Source organism: Varroa destructor, unplaced genomic scaffold, assembly GCF_002443255.2.
Source record: "Varroa destructor unplaced genomic scaffold, Vdes_3.0 BEIS01000003.1, whole genome shotgun sequence".
NCBI classification, from domain to species: Eukaryota; Metazoa; Arthropoda; class Arachnida; order Mesostigmata; family Varroidae; genus Varroa; species Varroa destructor.
In genome coordinates, this window is record NW_019211456.1 from 22148271 (window position 1) to 22166235 (window position 17965).

The following is a 17965-nucleotide window of genomic DNA, read 5'->3' on the forward strand; positions in this document are numbered from 1 at the left end:
CGAAAAGAATGGGTTAAGAAAATGTTCGGCCAAACTCTGATTCAAAGTATTATATTTTGTTATTATAATTACAAGTTGTTATAGTTATTATATATTATATAATTATTACTATGTCTTAAAATGAATCTGCCTTCGATGTTTTCTTATGTATCACATTAACCAATGCTGCGCTTATTACGGATGAGATCCTGTGACGCAATGACATTTCATACACTTGAGTGAACTATCTCTGTTAATACACGTGCATAAATGGGCCTTTGACAGCTTTTGAGAAATAAATTTAATTAAGGCATGGGATTCACTTTAAAATAAGATGACTTTTACGTGCACGCTGGTATGATTTCCAGCTGAATGACGGCGAGCCGTATTGCCTAAATTCACTTATTGAAGATTATGATTTCTTTTAAAATCCTGAAGACTATTGTCGATCGATTGTGTTCCATATCGATTACAAAGAGTAGAAGGCGCATTGGCGCAGGAACCGTGCATAATTGTACTATTCGTAGTAATCGCAACGGAGCTATGACGGCTTTGATTTTATTCAAAGCATACTGAGCGCTCCTTTACGATAATCGTGCACATGCAATGTACGACAGTCGTGTTCGAGTTTATTCCAGCTAATTTCCGCCATTTTAATGTCGCCGCTAGCCACATTATGAAGCTAACTTGCCTAGGTATCCATGTCATGTGATTGATGATCTTCCAATTAAACACCTAATTTGCTTTCTTGCAACAGTAGCATTATTAGGAGTTCCCTCTCTCGTCGGCTCGATTATTGACTCAATATGCTTCAAAGCCCTTCAACTGAGACAGTTCCAACTATCCACGTTTACAGCTTTTATACAACGAGGCTAAGGACTATTCAAAATTCCAAACGATCTTCGTAGACGAAGCTGCCTCTGTTGACATTGTTATAAACAATTTTTCATATTTGAGATGCTTAACTATCGCTTGCAGTTTGTAAATCCACCAACTATGCCCCATGAACATGTCTTGCGAGATTCGTGTCGTTTTTATCTTGTATTTCTGTCCTGTTCCACTTAGTTAATATACTTCTCTATTATATAAATTAACTATTGGTTAAACCCACTTTATACACGTACTAGAACGTCAATAGACTAGCGGTAATAAATGACCGTACTGTGATCATTCCCGTTTATTTACATGGGTGTGATATGATTGGAGCCATAAGTACGTTCACATAAGTTACAGGCCATAGATATCTAAATGTACATAAAGCTGATTCGATTGGAAGCACATTCAGCTGCTATTGGCAAAGGCCACGCAAATTTAATTTCTCCTCTATGTAGATTCTGGCTTATCGATCGCCTCACAGAGGAAGTGAGTTAATTAATATTTAGCAGATTTAAGCAATTTCATGCTAAACTATTGACTTTCAGATTAAGTTAAAGGCATTAGTTATACTTCCTGTTTTCCTACGATAAATCGGTTCTTCTATTATGTTTTTATAAAACTTTATTTTCAAAAAAAAAGAAGAGTGAGACATTTCCAGATAAATAATACTTGTATAACATCATACTCTTAATAGTAACATTGTATTTGATCACACACATAACTTCATATAGTCGTTCTTATTATTACAATAATCTCCTATAGATATAATGACCAAACGTATTCCGCCGTCAAGTCTATGTCCCTCTAATAAAAGCCTTTGGATAGAATTAGCTGACAACAATTTCGGCTCTAATTTAGCGGGGAGTTCAGCCGCTGACGACGGATTTCGATTTTATACCCATTGCCAATACCGTTAAGGTGTTATAGTGTCGTGTCTCTGTAACAAGTTCACCGAAAAACCACAGCCATAGAGATATTATTGCCTGATTCATCATTCCCTGTGGCATCGGGGATGGACGATGACTAAGACAGCTCCGGTACGTGTGAGTCGATTAGCAAAATGCCAGGTCGACACCGTGCAGCTTTGACTTTACCTGAGGTTTAATTCTATTAAATATCCACATTAGCAACCTAAAACTTATCAAAGTAATTACTAAGGTGAATGTTTCCCATTGAATCTGACGTGAAACCGAATTTTTCAATTGAATAATTGATGTTCTAATTACTCAATGATGATACGAATCCATTAAGCATACGAATAAAAAAAAGCTTGTCATTGCACTGGCAAGCGTAAGCAAGTTCAGTGGCTAATTTTCTACTCTGTTTTTATACCAGGTAGAAAATACAGCTCGAAAAGTAGAAACAAAATCGGACTGCTATCAAGAAATCTAGCAATTAGTAAGGCGAAAAATCTCAAAACTGATGATCGAAAGGGCGAAAGTAGTGTTTTCCATAAAGAAGAAGCTATCTTAGTGGTAGTTTGCAAACTATCATTTGGTAGCTCCGTGTGCCACAAAAAAACTTGAAGTGCTTTGAAATCTAGAAACATGTACAGGTTTCTCGTTGATTTCCAGATAGATTTCTTTCGTTTTCGGACTCAACATGTTTTTTATACCTTGTCACAGGATTAATCCTTGAAGCAAGAACCACTTTCGCTAATTTTAACTATCTGTGTACTCTTTTCTTCGTATATACAGCGCATAACATCTTCCAATAACTGCAATGCATCCAAAACTGAGATCTTCCAAGATTTTTTAAAATTTATTTAATACGATCTTAAAAGTAGCTCATTCTACCAATCTCCGCTATGCGTTTTGAAGGCTACTTTTAACTTATATTTTAAGGACTTCATTCTTAAATGCGTAATTTACATTCTTAAAGTCCAACTAGCAGTTATTAGACACTACGAAAAAAACTGTATGGTCTACTTTTCTACAATTGCTATGTTAAAACTTCATTTGGAACTGAATCTTCCAATAACATTCAGCTGTCGACTAATCTCCGGCAGGCATTTTATTCATTTGAACTCTAAGCGACGCGTCACGCGGTCACATATTTTGAATTTTTATACAATCTATCATATGGCATCTATTGCATGTCATGGTACAAAAATCCTTCTTAATCCTTCCCCATCGGAATCCCCTGTATTCGTTCCTTGTATGAACGTGTGCGTGAGAGCAAAACCTCACTGTTTACGAGTGGTTGGCTGAAACAAGATTGCTGCATTTTAACCGTTACCCCGTTGCTACGGCTCCTACGTTTTTCAGAGGCACTATATCGCTCCGGCCCTTCCCGTACATCTCTCTCACTAGTCAGTCAGCGTATTGATTCTCCTTACCGTCGCCGTTTGGTGCCCTCACTCATCATTTGAATATCGCATCGTCTTCTTTCCAAATGCGTGAGCCATCGAGCGAGTGAATTGGACTCTCGAAAAGTGTTGTGCTTTCTATTGGCTCTGCTTTTCTGCTGCTATTGTTACTACTGCGGCTGTTATCGATGCGATTTGCCCCATGTGGTTGTACGTTGATGGGGCACCGTGGGAGCGCCGGTTACACACGATGTTATCTTCTTTTTTGCCATACTACCGTTGGCGTTACCTGTAGTTGGTTTGGAACGGTGTGGAAGGAGTCAGAAATCTACATGAGCTATAGTATACCTGCCTAGGATTTCTAAGAACACAGTGTGCGTAAAACTGTTGACGACTTTGGGAAAGTTACGCTTACCGTCGTTTGCGTTATTCTTGGGTTGGGAGGAGACATCGTATTCTGTCTCAAGCTATTTTGGTAACGGTGATAACGAATGTTATAGAATCATATGTTCGTTTCCGAATAACTTGTATCTATCTGTCACTTGGAAACTATGGTTTAAGTGAAGCATTCTTTGCATGGACAACCAATTAATGACAGTGGCGATTAGTGAATACGAGGTACGCCTAAGCTTAGACACCTTCTGTTTTAAACTTGTCGAATCGTTAAACAACAGCCACCATTTCCGCTGATTCTCCGTAACGACACCATCGTGTATGACGGTTTCGCGGGTTCGTCAAGTTGGCCCGCTTTGTGTCACTAACGGCAGCACTCAGAGTGGCGGTAGCTTCTATGGCCGTGAATAGGAAATCCATAGATGGTAAACCACAGATCAAGCCGGTAAGCTGTGATGCTTACGATATACGCTAGTAACACCGTTGGCTACTGCTGCCGCTGCGACCGTGGTCGCCGATGGATGTTGCTAACCCCGAGAGGGCTAACTGTCTGTTAGCAAAGAAGAAATTGGCGCAAAGATTAAAACGTCTGGCAGCGATCACGCTGAGACCAATGATCATGACAGTGATAGTAACTCCAATGCATATAGTCACGTGCATTCCAGCATACGCCCACTAGTCAGAGTCGGTCCGAGAGTGCACGTACGTACTTGAGGTGACAAAACCAAAACGTTCAATAAATCTACTTGTTCTATTGTTACACTTTACGTTGGACGATCGGTGACCTACAATTGGAAAAACGAGTTTTCCTTGAGAGTACATAGGTTGCACAGAGCAAACGAGAAAGTGTTAATACTGAACAAACCCGAATTGTGGAATACTGTCCAAATACAAATGTAAGTCCTGTATTTGATGGTGTTGGTAGATGTTATCAGGTGGGTGAGATCACTCAGAAGTAGTTCGATTGTATACGAGTGGGCCTTAAGTATGGTATCTTAGTTTTCTTTCGCATATTCTATTTAAAGAAAGGAATCTTTTTAGGTAATTTTACTACCTGGCTATAAGTAACTCAGTGCATTCTCAAAAGTATTTTATGTTTGGTATACGAAGCCAGATATCAAGCTCTAACATATCTTAAGAGTAGGATATTGTTGTTAAAGCAACATGGTTCGACTTTACTCTGATCGTGTGCCGAATCAGATAACATGGCATACGTTAAATATATACATTGTACCTATTCTAACAAGTCACTCTCTCGATATTCGCAGAGTCCCAATAGCGCTAGTGACCTCCCCAACGGTGTACATGGATTCACCTGTTAAAACAACAAAAAAAGAGTTAATACTGCAAAGCTCGCACCTTATGCTTGACACAAGTGATATCCTTAGCGCTGGAGTCAATAAATACTCTTCCGTACGGAAACCGCCGTTACTCGAGTTCGAATGAGCTTCTTGAAGGCGGAACGTAGCGTTTCAATAAACTTCACTACTGACACCACTACTAAACCGTTGGATGGATAATTTTTGTTCTCGTTGAAGAACATGCAATATGATGTTTTTTTTTTTTTTCTTTGATATACGTATCTCCGTCAAAGATAATGCTATCGTTTGACCACTAGTTAGATTAAATACAACTTGTACTGGTAGACCTAGAAACACGTGAGATAGTTTAGGTTCGCAGCCTAGGCGTAAACAGACTCCGCTTCATTGTGAAAGCCACCCGTCCAAAGAACAAAAGTGGAAACATTTTAGTTTTATCCTAAACATGATTTACATCTGTCTGTATATCTTGCGAAGCACAACTCGCAACACAAGCGAGCTATTTATTAACGCATATATGGATCATCTAATTCTTGTGGTAACTGCGTCTTACCAAGAGCGAAAATCAAAACAAGCACATAGATCCTTGGTTGAAAGCGGTGCCTAAATTTGCCTTTACCCTTCTTCTATTTTTATATTCTATATATATGAATTGAAACGAAGACAATTTTTATTTATGGTTTTATGAATTTTCAAATCCAATGCGAAACGTTCTCTCAGTGATGCGAGGACATGCCAGATGTTCTCATTTTGACAGTGCCGACAACGGCCAGCTTGAATGACATAGTCAGTCAATGAGATTCACAGGAGATAGTTAAAGAGTAGTAGTCAAATAATTAGTCATCGGATACTGTGGCCTTGTATATACTGGAAACGTACGTAACACAAGCATCGTGGTGACGACTGTGACAGGGTCTCTTCTCGATAGATGACATCTAACTACATTCCTGTACGAAGGCAAAAATCACGAGCAGAACAGTGCTAGAGCCCTCGAACGCTTGAATGTTAAAAAAGTTTACATGCAAAAATATTAACGATGTCAAATTAGGCTTCAGCGAGGTATAAACGTAAATATGTTTTCACGACTTCTCCTCGTCGACGTCGTTGTTTACCGACTGCAAGTGTGCACACTGAGCGGCCGCTGGCAGGCGCGCTGCAGACTGTCGCCGTTCGCCATAGTATTGATCGAACATTAAAATTCATGATGTCAGACTATCAGCGGACAGTTGGCAAACACGCGGTGAAAAAATGAGCAAGCGGCTAAAAAAAAAGCCAAAACAGTTCGGCCAGGCTAATGCGGGACGATAATATCTCGTTGCTATAATATTACATTTTATACTACGTCTTCTTTATTCAGTCAAATAAGGTCTGTAAGCTATAATTTACAGCAAACAGTTACTGCAAGATGTGTGCATATGTATGTTGCGTTTTCTGTGCAGTCTATTTCGTGCTTTATTTTTAAGGCAGACGTGCTTTTCATGTAATGATCGAAATGTCCTAAGTTGCGTCGTGCAACACTTTTCAATCGCTAAAAGGCACATCAATCAATCAATCAATCACACCATCGATGAAGACTGCTGCTTAAGAGATCGCGATAGTAACGCGTATAAGATATTACGAAAACTCGTATGCGGATTAAATTTCCTATTGGTTTCGTTGAAAAGATGTCGTCGCTAATCTAAGTCACCTTCCACAATCTAAACATGTTTATAAGACGCAATAGATTAAAATAAAACACAAATAAACGGGAACGCATAAAGTCGGCATTTGTTGTTAATAGATGTCAACCATTAACCTGACGGATAGCATGGCTCGCCAGGGAGGTGCTGACTATTTCCGCTAATGTAATCATCTTCTCTCCTCAATGATCATTCCTTGGATATATGCAGACATTTTTTTCGCCCTCGCTGGGTTTTCTAAATGCTCACTGTGGGACACAGCAGGCAAATTGTTGATGCTAATGCAATTAGGGGCATTGCTAATCATGAAGCGATTGAGAATATCCTTGGAATACTACGTGTATGATCGTAGAAGCTCATATTCGTAACGGAAATCATCGATGAGATACGACTGCTCTGTCCTATTACCTTTATTTAGAGTATTTAATAGAACTGTTTGATGGCCTTTTAAATGGCTACTGCAGTCGTCAAGCTAATAACATGAGCATTACAATGATTACAGCCTTAACCGATATAGTTTCGTCTTCTAGCTACTGTTCCATGAATAACAAAGCTCTGTTGGACAGTCGAATATCGATGCGCTCATTATTCAAATTATGACCAGAAAACGTCCATCTTGTGAATCCTCACAGCAGATGCTTCATACTTTGCAGAAAATCAGATTCGTAAGGCTGTTTTTCACTGATATTGACACGAGCCCTAACGAGTCCTTCGAATCGGACCCTTCTGGGGTAAGATCATAAAAGAGAACAAGGTAAATTGTCATATATCAATATAGGTACCATTTGCGTAATTTGCCTATTTTCTAAATGTACAATTTTCTCCTACACTTGCTCGGCCACACTAAATGAAAATGCGAACACATGTTCATGTTGTGCTCGTTTGGTCAGGGAGTTGAGAGAGAGGACACCGGAAAACTTATCAGTAAGCCAAAATTCTCTTCTCACATGCATCATGCTCAGGGCTTTAATCCATGTGAGCCGCAAGCGGCAGTAGTAAAATTTGGACGGTTTAAAGATGGATATAGCTGGCATTCAAGACGAGCGGATAGTCATTCTAGTCATTCTGTTTCACGCCTGATCCTATTTATTCATGGGCCTATTTTAGGATACTCTGCTGCTGCACACTGCTGTTCCCTTGTAGTGATAAGCAACGTGTTTATAAACCCGGGTTGTCTACAAAGTAATCAAAGTCTCTACCTACCGTTCGAGGTACATGCAGCCTACGAGTTGTATGTTATCTCTATATACGGACCGGACGAAGATGGTTGCACATTTTTGCTGGCCCTTCTTTCTGTTGGCTAAACTGATATTTAGCCAGAAAAAAAAATATGCGTACGTATTAACTTCAGACAAACACAAACCGGGTAGTTTCCTTTAACTGTTTAATTAGGTAGGACTGGCTACCATTTTCAAGAACTTAACGATTCTGATCATCGTGAATAATGCCATACACAAACTAAACAGGAGAAATAATTGTAGCATGAGGATGTATGGCTGATTGATTATCTAATCGAAGGCTTTTCAGACCGAACCACGACTCATCGACTATAACACGTCACTTACGTTTTAGACGAAACGCCTAACCACTAGATAGGAAAACTTATGAATTAATGAAGTGAAACCATGGTAATGAAAATGTAAAGTGAATTCACAAATAATATATGTATTTGTTATTATTTATGTTCTTATTTCTAAACGGCCGTTTAGACGCAGCTTGTTATTACGTCGTAACTTAACTTAGTGCGGCGGACCTCAGGTGCGAGGATTCAAAACAAACACTATACGGTCGGACGCTAAAGCCGCGCACGCGATTAGCTCGCAGGCCTGAAACCATGAATACCTAATACATATGCTACACATACAATGCTATATATATATAAAATATAAATTAATATTTGTATTCTTCAATTAAGGCGCAAACCTCTAGGCACTAAAATTAAACAGGTGTACAAAGTGCTTAAATTGACTTGAGTCTAAGTGCACTTTTTATATTTATTCGGAGTTTGAGTCATTAATATATATGTGCATACACTAAAAAGTCGTTCCATTTTTTATATCTATCTAGGTCTGTGATTCGATCAAATGTACGGTATTGTAATCCAGACTAACCGGCATGATATTCCGCCTCAACTATTCTGATTCGTCTACACCGATTATCCCGTGGTCCGAAACGCTGAATCAAGGCGTACGACTCAGTCGACGACGATTGGCATTGGAAATGCGTGGGCGCCAAAGCCCCATGTGCGGAAGCGTATTCGACGCTGCTCGTTTGTGGTGATGCCCATATAATGGCAGTAGACGTTCTTTTCTCTCTAAGACACGCACACAAGCATACATCTGAGATAGGCTTACGTATATACAAACTTATCTCGCTATCTCTATAGGGCGATGTAATCTAAGCAGCATGACTAGCTGCACGTCTATCTATGCAAGATCTGCTGTCTAATACCGTAGCGCTGTTTTCAAATTATTTTATAACATTCATAAACTAGAGGTTTCTATACAAGTATCTGAATGTAGCGGGGTTTCTGTGCTGTAAGTGTTTATCGAAATGTTGTGATGTGCTATTTTCCTGAAAATCTTTTTGAATTTTTTTCGTGGCGCCTAAAACGGTCACGAACATCGTAGTCGTCAAACATCTACGCTTGTAACTTACCCGGTACGACGTCAAGGCGATTTCGTAGAGTTACGAGAAAGTCTTTGTTTTTTACATTCGGGGTGGTGGGGTGAACCAACATATATCTACACAGGTTAAGCAAAGCCAGGCCCATTTCGCCACCAAGAATGCGGTTCTCCGTAAAGCTGTAAGCGGTTGTCGCGGATGCGCAACTAGTCGCTAAGAAATGCTTTTCACCCACACAGCAGATCGTGGCTTCACATTTGCTATCTCAATTCCTCAGGTTCAATAGGACAAAGGTCGAGTTGTCGTATTCACCACAGAGACCTTGCGAGTATTCTTAGATGCCAAAGTGGTCAGAAGTTGCGCATAAAGTTATGTGCTAACGTATTTGACATTTAAGCCCCCCAAGGACAATGGAAGACAAAGTACGAGCACTTATCGCTTTGTTTTAGATTTTTTATTTTGCAAAGATAGAAATAGTTCAGCATAAACATTGTCGCTGATGACTTACCTTAAGCCTGTAGAGTTTAGCTTGGATTACGTGTGGCATTTTACTATTGACGCTGGCAGTGGTACTCATTGTGGTCGAGGTTCTACAGTTAAAAAAGAGGTTTTGAATCTTGTATTCGCCACTGAGCATTGTCTCATGTGACTGGCCCCACCCACCATCAAACGTAGCGTATCTACATTCAGTCTCAAGCCAAAGCTGCTTTTACTGAGCATCCCGAGCGTAATAGACAAATGCGTTATCGTTGTCTCAGCACGCGAGCAACGTCCTCTAACCTAGATCTATTAAGCCCTCTTTTACTGCAAAAATGAAATTCTGTGCGAACATCCATTTCTTTTGAAGCGATCCTCCATGAACTAGAATCATGTTGCTGAGTTCAGCAGTTAATGACTCTTCACATACTCGATAACTACGTACGATAATAAATATGGTTCTTTTCCACAAGTACAAATTTAGTACGACCGTTGCTTGCAAGGAGGATGCATATCAAATCTGATAAGAAGAGAGTGGCTATCATCACGGTCTGTGTTTGCTATATGAGTAAGAAATTTTCGCTTCAAATTGGATCGTGTCGTCGATTCGTTCACCAAACGTTCGTCCGCCTAAAAATGTTAATCGAAATAGGCAAAAATTCAGACAATTCGATAATGAGTTTCCACAAGTTAGCAGGTCACGAAAAAAGCCCAAGCAACTAATTATAATAACTCCCAAATCTATTATGGTATAACAGAACTGATGGACGAGGCAGTGGTCTACCGTTTACTGGACAGGTTAACCACATCAGAAGATCGATTTTTATACCGGCCGGCTGCTATAAGGCTTGGGCGTCAACGGGACACATTAAGAAGGTTACATCTAAAATTGAAATGACACGATTCAATCAAACACCCAATAAAATGTGGGTCCAATAATGCATATTAGATATAGACAAGTAGATAGCTACACCCTATCTGGCCAATGGCATTGATTTTGCACTATATATAATAACTCTAGATAACTCGATAACATATTCCTGTAACGCAACGCTGTGACATGTACAAACACAGATACGCCAACCATTTCCGTGGTCTGTGCATGCGCAAAACAGTGACGACCCTGCCCAACATACAGTGTTACAGCCCATCCTGTTAGGCGTGCTAAGCGCCATGGGCCAAGAACAAGTGATGCGTGTGCTTTTGTTGTACAGCAGTTACTCATACCGCTCATATTATCATGACAAACATGATCACCGCACTATAGTACGTATTATTACAATTTCACGTTAAATTACACGTCCTCCCACGCAATAGAGGAGCTTGCGCGTACTAGCGGTCCCCACACGTCACCACGAGCAGAATCTTCGTGGAACTAACCAGTTGGTGTAGACTCACGCGTCAAACGACAATGACTCGATGGCACATAAAAATCCACAAAGGAAATCATCTAATAATTCCCATACACAAGACGGGAAATCGGGTTACGCTCTAAGTAGATTGCTGGTAAATACAGCACTTTATTATAGAGCGACAGGCGTGGCGCACAGAAGCTGCAGCAGTTTTGCGCGTACCGACGCGCGGACGGCTGCAAGGAAATACTTGAACTGCCACGTGACGGCAGCCGCGGTAACGGTCGGAACTGAGGCAGTAACGCAATAGCATCGCCATATGAACTGCTCCAGTAAGTTCGAAAGGTAGAAAGTAACAGGGAAGGACAACAAACGGACAGATAACGTGGCATGTGCACGACGAGCTGGTGAGTGGTGCTACCGCGCAGCGTACGTACATCCGGACGCATTCGCGCCTCCTACAAACGGCGTTGTTCTAAGACGTACGACTGGTCGGGTGGATGTCTTGTTAACGTAATGTTCAGTGTATAATGTACGGGATCATGGGCGTGTGTTTATAGATATTGCGTTGCAGAAGTACACGATGTACTGACATCCCGCATTTATTCGGGAATTAGCCTATTGTACCTTTAAAAAGACTACTTTTAGAAATATTAGTAAATTTGGCCAGATGAATAATTCGCATAGTTCTTGCTACTTGTAACATGAAACATTCTCATAGAACAACGTAAATTATTTTGAACAGTTACTGATGTGACTCTTCGTCACTTAGTTTATTTCCGAGGTGCAAAGCGGGTTATGTAAACACAATGCGTTAATAACTGAAACTGGCTACGATCTGAAGCCGAACGGTTTATACACCAACAAACAGCCGAATATTGAAACAGCTCTTAACAGCAAAAACACATATTCAGCAACTTATAGCAATGCTTTGACTTGAAGAAACACCATTAAAGAGTCGCTGTTTACAAATACGTAAATACCGTCATGAATGATGACCCTGTGACTTCGCCGATTTGGAAAGCTGGCGACGAGACATAGGATCGTGTCGATATTCACAGAGCATCACAAGACGAATTTCTGCTAAATATAGAGATAACCCTGTTTTTCAAAACAATTGTGGTTAAGAACACAATCATAAATGCGCTCAATTTACCACATGTAACGACACGTAGCACTGCTCGCTATTTAGGATCACAGGAAACGAAACTACAACAAAGCGTATTTATGTGAAGCCATACGCCTGCAGGGAAAATTTAATTGTTATCTACACAGTTAGTCCTAGTTGCGAGGTGGTAATATTCGTTCAATACGAAGTGTAAAAAAGACCACTTTTTCCCCTGCTCCCAGTAGAACTCGTAACCAATGTACTTAATTGGGAAAATCATCCGTAAGGTAACAAATCTTTTCAAGGTCTAACGCTGCTCGAGTGTTTTGTTTTAATTTCATTCAAGCAGCAATTTCTATGGCCATAAAATTGTGTCATGGCAGCTCTTACCTAATAATAGGGCCAAAAACGTTTTCTTGCGTAAGCAGATAACGTTGCGCAAGATCCTAGAGTCTTCGATAGGTCAGCCGGTTGTATTAAATGCACATAGTTTCGCATAGTGCTTGGTGGCTTTTGTGTTATGTATTGTCACCGTGATCTATTTTGCAAAGAGGTGCAGTCGTTCTCGTTTACTGCTGCCTATTTCCTATACGTGTTAAAAAAGGGCAATTCCGCGGCGGGCAGGTAGACCTTCGTATGGGAACGACATATATAAGTGACAAGGCAATAATACAGCTTCTTTTCAAGTAGTAGGTAAAGATGTTCCCTCTATGCCTAAAAAGAGATCATCATGGTAGGCCCATCGTAGAAGCTGAAAGCGATTTTTTTTTCAAATTAGACAGTCGCAGGTATAGATTAGCTGGGAACAACTGAAGAATTTGTGTCTAGGCTGATTTTACTTTTCATTGCATTTTAAGGTAAGTATCGTGAAACAACCAAACCGCACTGTAGTGTACGTATAAAACACCAAGGTCTCGAAATCTCTGAGGATTATGTGTAGATAAAAACATGATCTTGACTTTTTCCTAGGAATTAATATCATGGGGCCGCGGTTATTTCCGAGACCGATTTTAGGCTCTTAGTTCGTTTCTTCAGGACTCATATTATTGGGGGTTATTAAAACGTCTAGACGAAACGGAAAGGAAATTGGTAAGTTGAGTGATATTTCCGTCAAATGGGACTTGAACGTTGTTACAAACGTTGTAGTGAAAGTGAGCAACCAACAATATAACTGTGAAGTATTAAAGTGACAGGTTGAATTGGTACGCGATTATCAGTGTAATAAAGTAGTATAACAGGCAACGGGATACTGACATGATAACTGAGGACTTTCAAAAATGTGTACATCTTTTTATTAATAGCTGTGCTGTACATATCTATGGTTCTTACAGATCCAACAGCTGGTAACAACGGTTCTGCGATGACCTCTCTCAGCTCAGATGTGACGAACGCGGTCTGGTATGCCTATAGGCACCATGAGAGACTTAAAGGTTGCGTGCCACGAAATGATCTCATTGTAAGCAGTGATAGAGTAATGCCACGGACAACGAAATACGAGATTTAAACAACAGAAAGGAAAATTGTTTGACGCAATTTGTACTAACTATAATTAGAAAATTTGAATATCATTGATAATAACTTGAGTCTCTATCTAGAAGAAATGACAGCAAAAATAAGAGGGTCAAAGATTAAGTCAAACTTAATTAATTAAGAAAAATTAGATTTACTGTCAATCCGAACCCAGGGTTAAGCATTCGGATCGAAAGTTCAGTGGGTGAAAATCCCGCAGTATCGGATACCTTAGCAGTGAAGTTTAGTCTGCATAATGTATTAACCCTTAGCTTTTTAAAAAAAATTTAACAATCAAGATAGGAGTACGCTGACAGCGTTTACATGGTCGTTTTTTTTATCTGCAAGTTTATTTATCCCAACATTGTATATATAATAGTATTAACTATAATGGCAGCCTGACAAGAGCTTTGAAAAATTGACCGTCCCCTGTGGTCATTATCTACAGCGTGAAGAATAACGAGACGATTATTTGAGAAACGTGCACAACTCGCCTGGTATCGTCGGCGGATCAACGACTTTCTTTCGATTTCTTTATTGTGACGGTTTGCAAGACGATTAAGCGTTTGCGTGAGAAGCCGAACAAATGAAAAAGTTCAGACATTTTTTTTTCAGACGCTGACATCCCGCATCGGTCACGTTGTCGGAGCTCCCTTGGTGGCACACTCTCTCACGCTTCAGCAGACGCCTCTTCTACATTTCGGTCAACTGATGTGTTTTTTAGAGAAAGAGCTATTCGCACCCTTTCAGGCGTCCTGTGATATAAAATTAATGCAAAGGTAGTCTTTATAATCCCAAAATATAATTGAAGGCTTGTATAGCGATGTGTAGTAACTATAGGGTGATATCAGACAGGCATATACAATCGAAACTTGAGTGAAGCACACATAGCTAAGTGATACTTGGAAGAGGATTAACCGCTTTGTTTAATTTTTATTTAATAATGGTAAATTTCAGGAGTAGAGATCAAATAGAGGAGGTATGTTGGCAAGAATGCTCCCAAAGTTTACTAAGTAGTTCTTCACGGCTGAGTCCGGTGTTGCCGGAACGAGCCGTCTATCACCTGTTCCGTGTGTTTTGCTTTCTTGCTGAGCTAAAATCTGATGAACACGGAAAAGTTCATGTTCTACTTTCACCGGAAGAGGTAAGGCTGCCACATTAAGAAGTTGTTGAAATAAACAAGCTAAATGCTTATTTTTCATTGCGTCGCGCATAAATTGGTCTCTTATTTGTGAAATCGTCGAGTAACAGATCTGGTGACTGACGATCAAGCGGTACAGAAATGAAAATTGTAGTTACATACGAATACCATGTGTGATTTGCTGTTTCTAATAATCCTCGTTTTCAGGCCGAGGAATTAAGTCATTCATTCGTGCAGGCGCTTGGTGAGCGGTGGAAGCCCTCTGAGATTTTGGCTTTATTGCCTCAGACACCTCTAGACTTTTCCGCTCTATTAAATTTCGTTGAGACTCATCTAGCCCAAGAGCAGGACCCTCGCGGTTTGGCTGAAGCCGCCGCGGAAATGTTTGACATCTACATTGGAGATGTGATCAAGAAAGGCCCTGTTAAACGAAAGCATTTCACTATCTGGTGGGAATACGTTCTGGTCGTCCGACCCCATTTTTTGCAATTCTACAATGGTAAAGGCAAGAGGGTACGTCAAATACTGTCTTTTGGACCCCTTTAGCAGCTTCTTTTTCTTGTAGGATACCATTAGTTTAACCGTGCTGTTTTGTTTAATACTCGATATGATAAGATGATGTTTACTCCTTCTATTTGTTAGTGGAGAAAACGTTGCACTTGACGCGATTAGTTTTCTTATATAAAGGTCGTGAAGTATTTTTGTATGTACATTTAAAAGTACAACGATTACCGATTCCTTTTCCTAAATATTTATTTGTAGTCTGAGTTATAAGCATTTGACTTATTTGATAAGGATCCAAACTTCGCAGGACATGGAGACCCATGCTAAGAATTTCAGTAAATTCGATTTTTATAGGTGAGTGAATTCCAATTAACATCGCGTTCTCAGGTAGGCAGTCCTTCAGGCTCCGGTATACCAAGCTATACAAGCCTTCCGTCATTAAACATTAATTTCAGTTTATCAAACTCTACTTCGTCTCGAGGCCACAAATTCTTTGTTATCATCAACAATTCACCTCAGGACCCGGTAAGAACTTTTCCGATCAATAAAGGAACTTTAAGAACATGTATTGGGTCTTATTTTGCAAGGAAAAGCTCCTTTAAAAAAATTGAAAACTGGCCCTGTAATGCACCGATAGATCTAGCCGCCATATAATAGGTTCTATCTCAAGAAACCTGTTTTAAAGAAAGCAAGTGGCCGAAGTCAAAATACGAGTTATTGCTTATTTACATTATGGTTATGACTGCAATAGTCCAATCAATATGGTTACGGATACTTTTGCAGGATGGCGGAAAGTTGCTAGAACTCAGCGCTCCTTGCTATAAGTCAAAGCTTCAGTGGATGAGCGCTATACAGTGTGCCATATCCCATTCACACTCACAGAGAAGTTACCAAAGTTACCTCGCTAGCCAACGCAAAATTGTGAGGTAATAATACCCTTTTTAATTTTCAGTGTCATAAGTATTATTGGATCTTATGTTATTGGATAAAGCTGAAGTTATGTAGATCTTATTCTAATTATTATTATTATTCTTATTCTAATTTAAATGAGAGCAAGCACTCTACACTTTAGTGTTATACGGTAGCAGATACATTCGATTTCAGCATTCAGTCGAATCGCGTTTCTGACAATTTACCATTAGACGATCTGAACAAGCGAATATTGTTTGAAAAATGTTCATAACAGTCGTACCGATAATGCTTCTTTTTTTAACTTCAAAAGACTCGAAAAGCGCGCCTCGGAAGAGGCACGTCAGAGAGAAATAGAAGCACGGATCGCGCAGCGCGTCGAGACCGAAATGGTGACACCCCTTCGAAAAGAGATTGCTCTCCTCGAAGAAAGGGTTCGTGAAGAAACTCAAGCAAAACGCGATGAGGAAATTGTACGGGGGTAAGAAAGCAACATTTGAATTTTTAATATTCCGACTGTCTGCAGTATCTCGGATGCTTTCCAGCAGAAAGAATTTCCTTATATCCTTAAAATTCAGTACTTGGTAAAAAAGTTAGTGATATGTTTAAGTGTTCGCTCTCTACGCGCTGTTGTTGGTGCATCTGAACTTACAGAGCTCAATCCCGCCTACTCGTAGAGGAATGGGAAAAAATGGAAAGGTTGCAAAAAGAACTCGAGGCCACGAAAGTTGAATTGATAAAAGTGAAAAGTGAAACTGTGCGGTTGGCCAGAACCCAGCCTCAGCTTCGACCCCAACTTCATCGAGCTCGTTCCTGGGGTGATAACATTGATCTTGAGGTCGACATTCCGGAACACAAGTCTAGGCGAACAGCCATAGCTCCCAAAATAGCCAGCACTAAGGATATTCTTCGAATGGATCTAAATATCAAAGGCACGACCCAAAATGGCTACGATAATTTGCAGTAAATGTATCCTTTCTTGCCAGAAGTTCCTGACAAATCTGATTGAGACAAGTTTACCATTAGCAGAAATTAGCTACGTATTTTCAATGCTTAACTTACATAATTCTGGCGCTGTTATCAATGACACACGTGAAAACTATGACCTGCTTTATACAAAACAATGATTGTATCTGACACAGGTGAAAAGGTATACTTACAATTAGACGAATCTTTTGATTGAACCTTACGAATGAATCTTCATTGAAGTAATAATAATTATTCAATTTTAAGTCGGACCCGAACCCTGGACTCGCTATAATAAGCGCGTTGAGGCGGAAATTAATTAGATATTTTTTTTTAGTTGTCTTAAACGACGACTATCTAATTGTCCGTTGTTGGAACATTAAATAAAGGTGCTCCTAGCAAATTTTTGAAAAAAAATCCCATTCTACCACTTTTAGCGACCGATTTTGTTATTGTTGATCACGTACCTTGGGGTCTTTTGTCGGCTGACAACTGGTACAGTAATTAATAAACGAGCAGGTTTTGAGACCGGCAGGTGTGCACGCGGCCGGCAGACAACTCGGCTGAATTTTCAGGCCTATGAAGATGAAATACTCCTGCATTCCTCGAGTGATAATCATTGTAATAAACGTCGATGACTATAACAACTGGCAACATTGTCTTCATTATACTTCTTACCTCCAGTCGATTGCAGAGCGTGAAACAGGAGACGAAGTCAAGAGTTCCGAGGTTCTCGAACGTCTAGCATAGCCATAGGTTGAGAATAATGACTTAACGGCATATATTTTTCGTTTTTGGGAAACTTCAGCTCAAATTCGTT

General features: G+C 39.9%; 1 protein-coding gene and 1 long non-coding RNA gene across 24 annotated transcripts; one reads left to right on the forward strand and one right to left on the reverse strand.

Moving 5' to 3' along the window:
* Nucleotides 1-1873: 1873 nt before the first annotated feature.
* Nucleotides 1874-17799, forward strand: LOC111246472 (uncharacterized). Of its 11 annotated transcripts, none has more exons than XM_086984961.1 (9): nucleotides 1874-1892; nucleotides 13448-13572; nucleotides 14241-14404; nucleotides 14583-14769; nucleotides 14974-15279; nucleotides 15625-15795; nucleotides 16054-16196; nucleotides 16493-16660; nucleotides 16834-17799. In XM_086984961.1, exons 2-9 carry the CDS (start codon nucleotides 13477-13479, stop codon nucleotides 17144-17146), a joined length of 1548 nt encoding a protein of 515 aa, XP_086841087.1. In that variant the 5' UTR covers nucleotides 1874-1892; nucleotides 13448-13476; the 3' UTR covers nucleotides 17147-17799. The 11 variants fall into 11 exon arrangements, with proteins under 11 accessions (XP_086841087.1, XP_086841085.1, XP_086841080.1 ...); XM_086984959.1 differs by lacking the exon at nucleotides 1874-1892 and adding an exon at nucleotides 3403-3537; XM_086984954.1 differs by lacking the exon at nucleotides 1874-1892 and adding an exon at nucleotides 3451-4452.
* Nucleotides 2583-11175, reverse strand: LOC147756675 (uncharacterized). 13 transcript variants are annotated; one of them, XR_015324761.1, is made up of 6 exons: nucleotides 11037-11175; nucleotides 9688-9769; nucleotides 9213-9512; nucleotides 8666-8868; nucleotides 4791-4871; nucleotides 2583-3452 (listed from the first exon to the last, which is right to left on the reverse strand). It is a non-coding gene; the product is annotated as an uncharacterized LOC147756675 (long non-coding RNA). The 13 variants fall into 13 exon arrangements; XR_015324760.1 differs by having other exon boundaries at nucleotides 9688-10286; nucleotides 11037-11167; XR_015324759.1 differs by having other exon boundaries at nucleotides 9688-10539; nucleotides 11037-11166.
* Nucleotides 17800-17965: the final 166 nt, after the last annotated feature.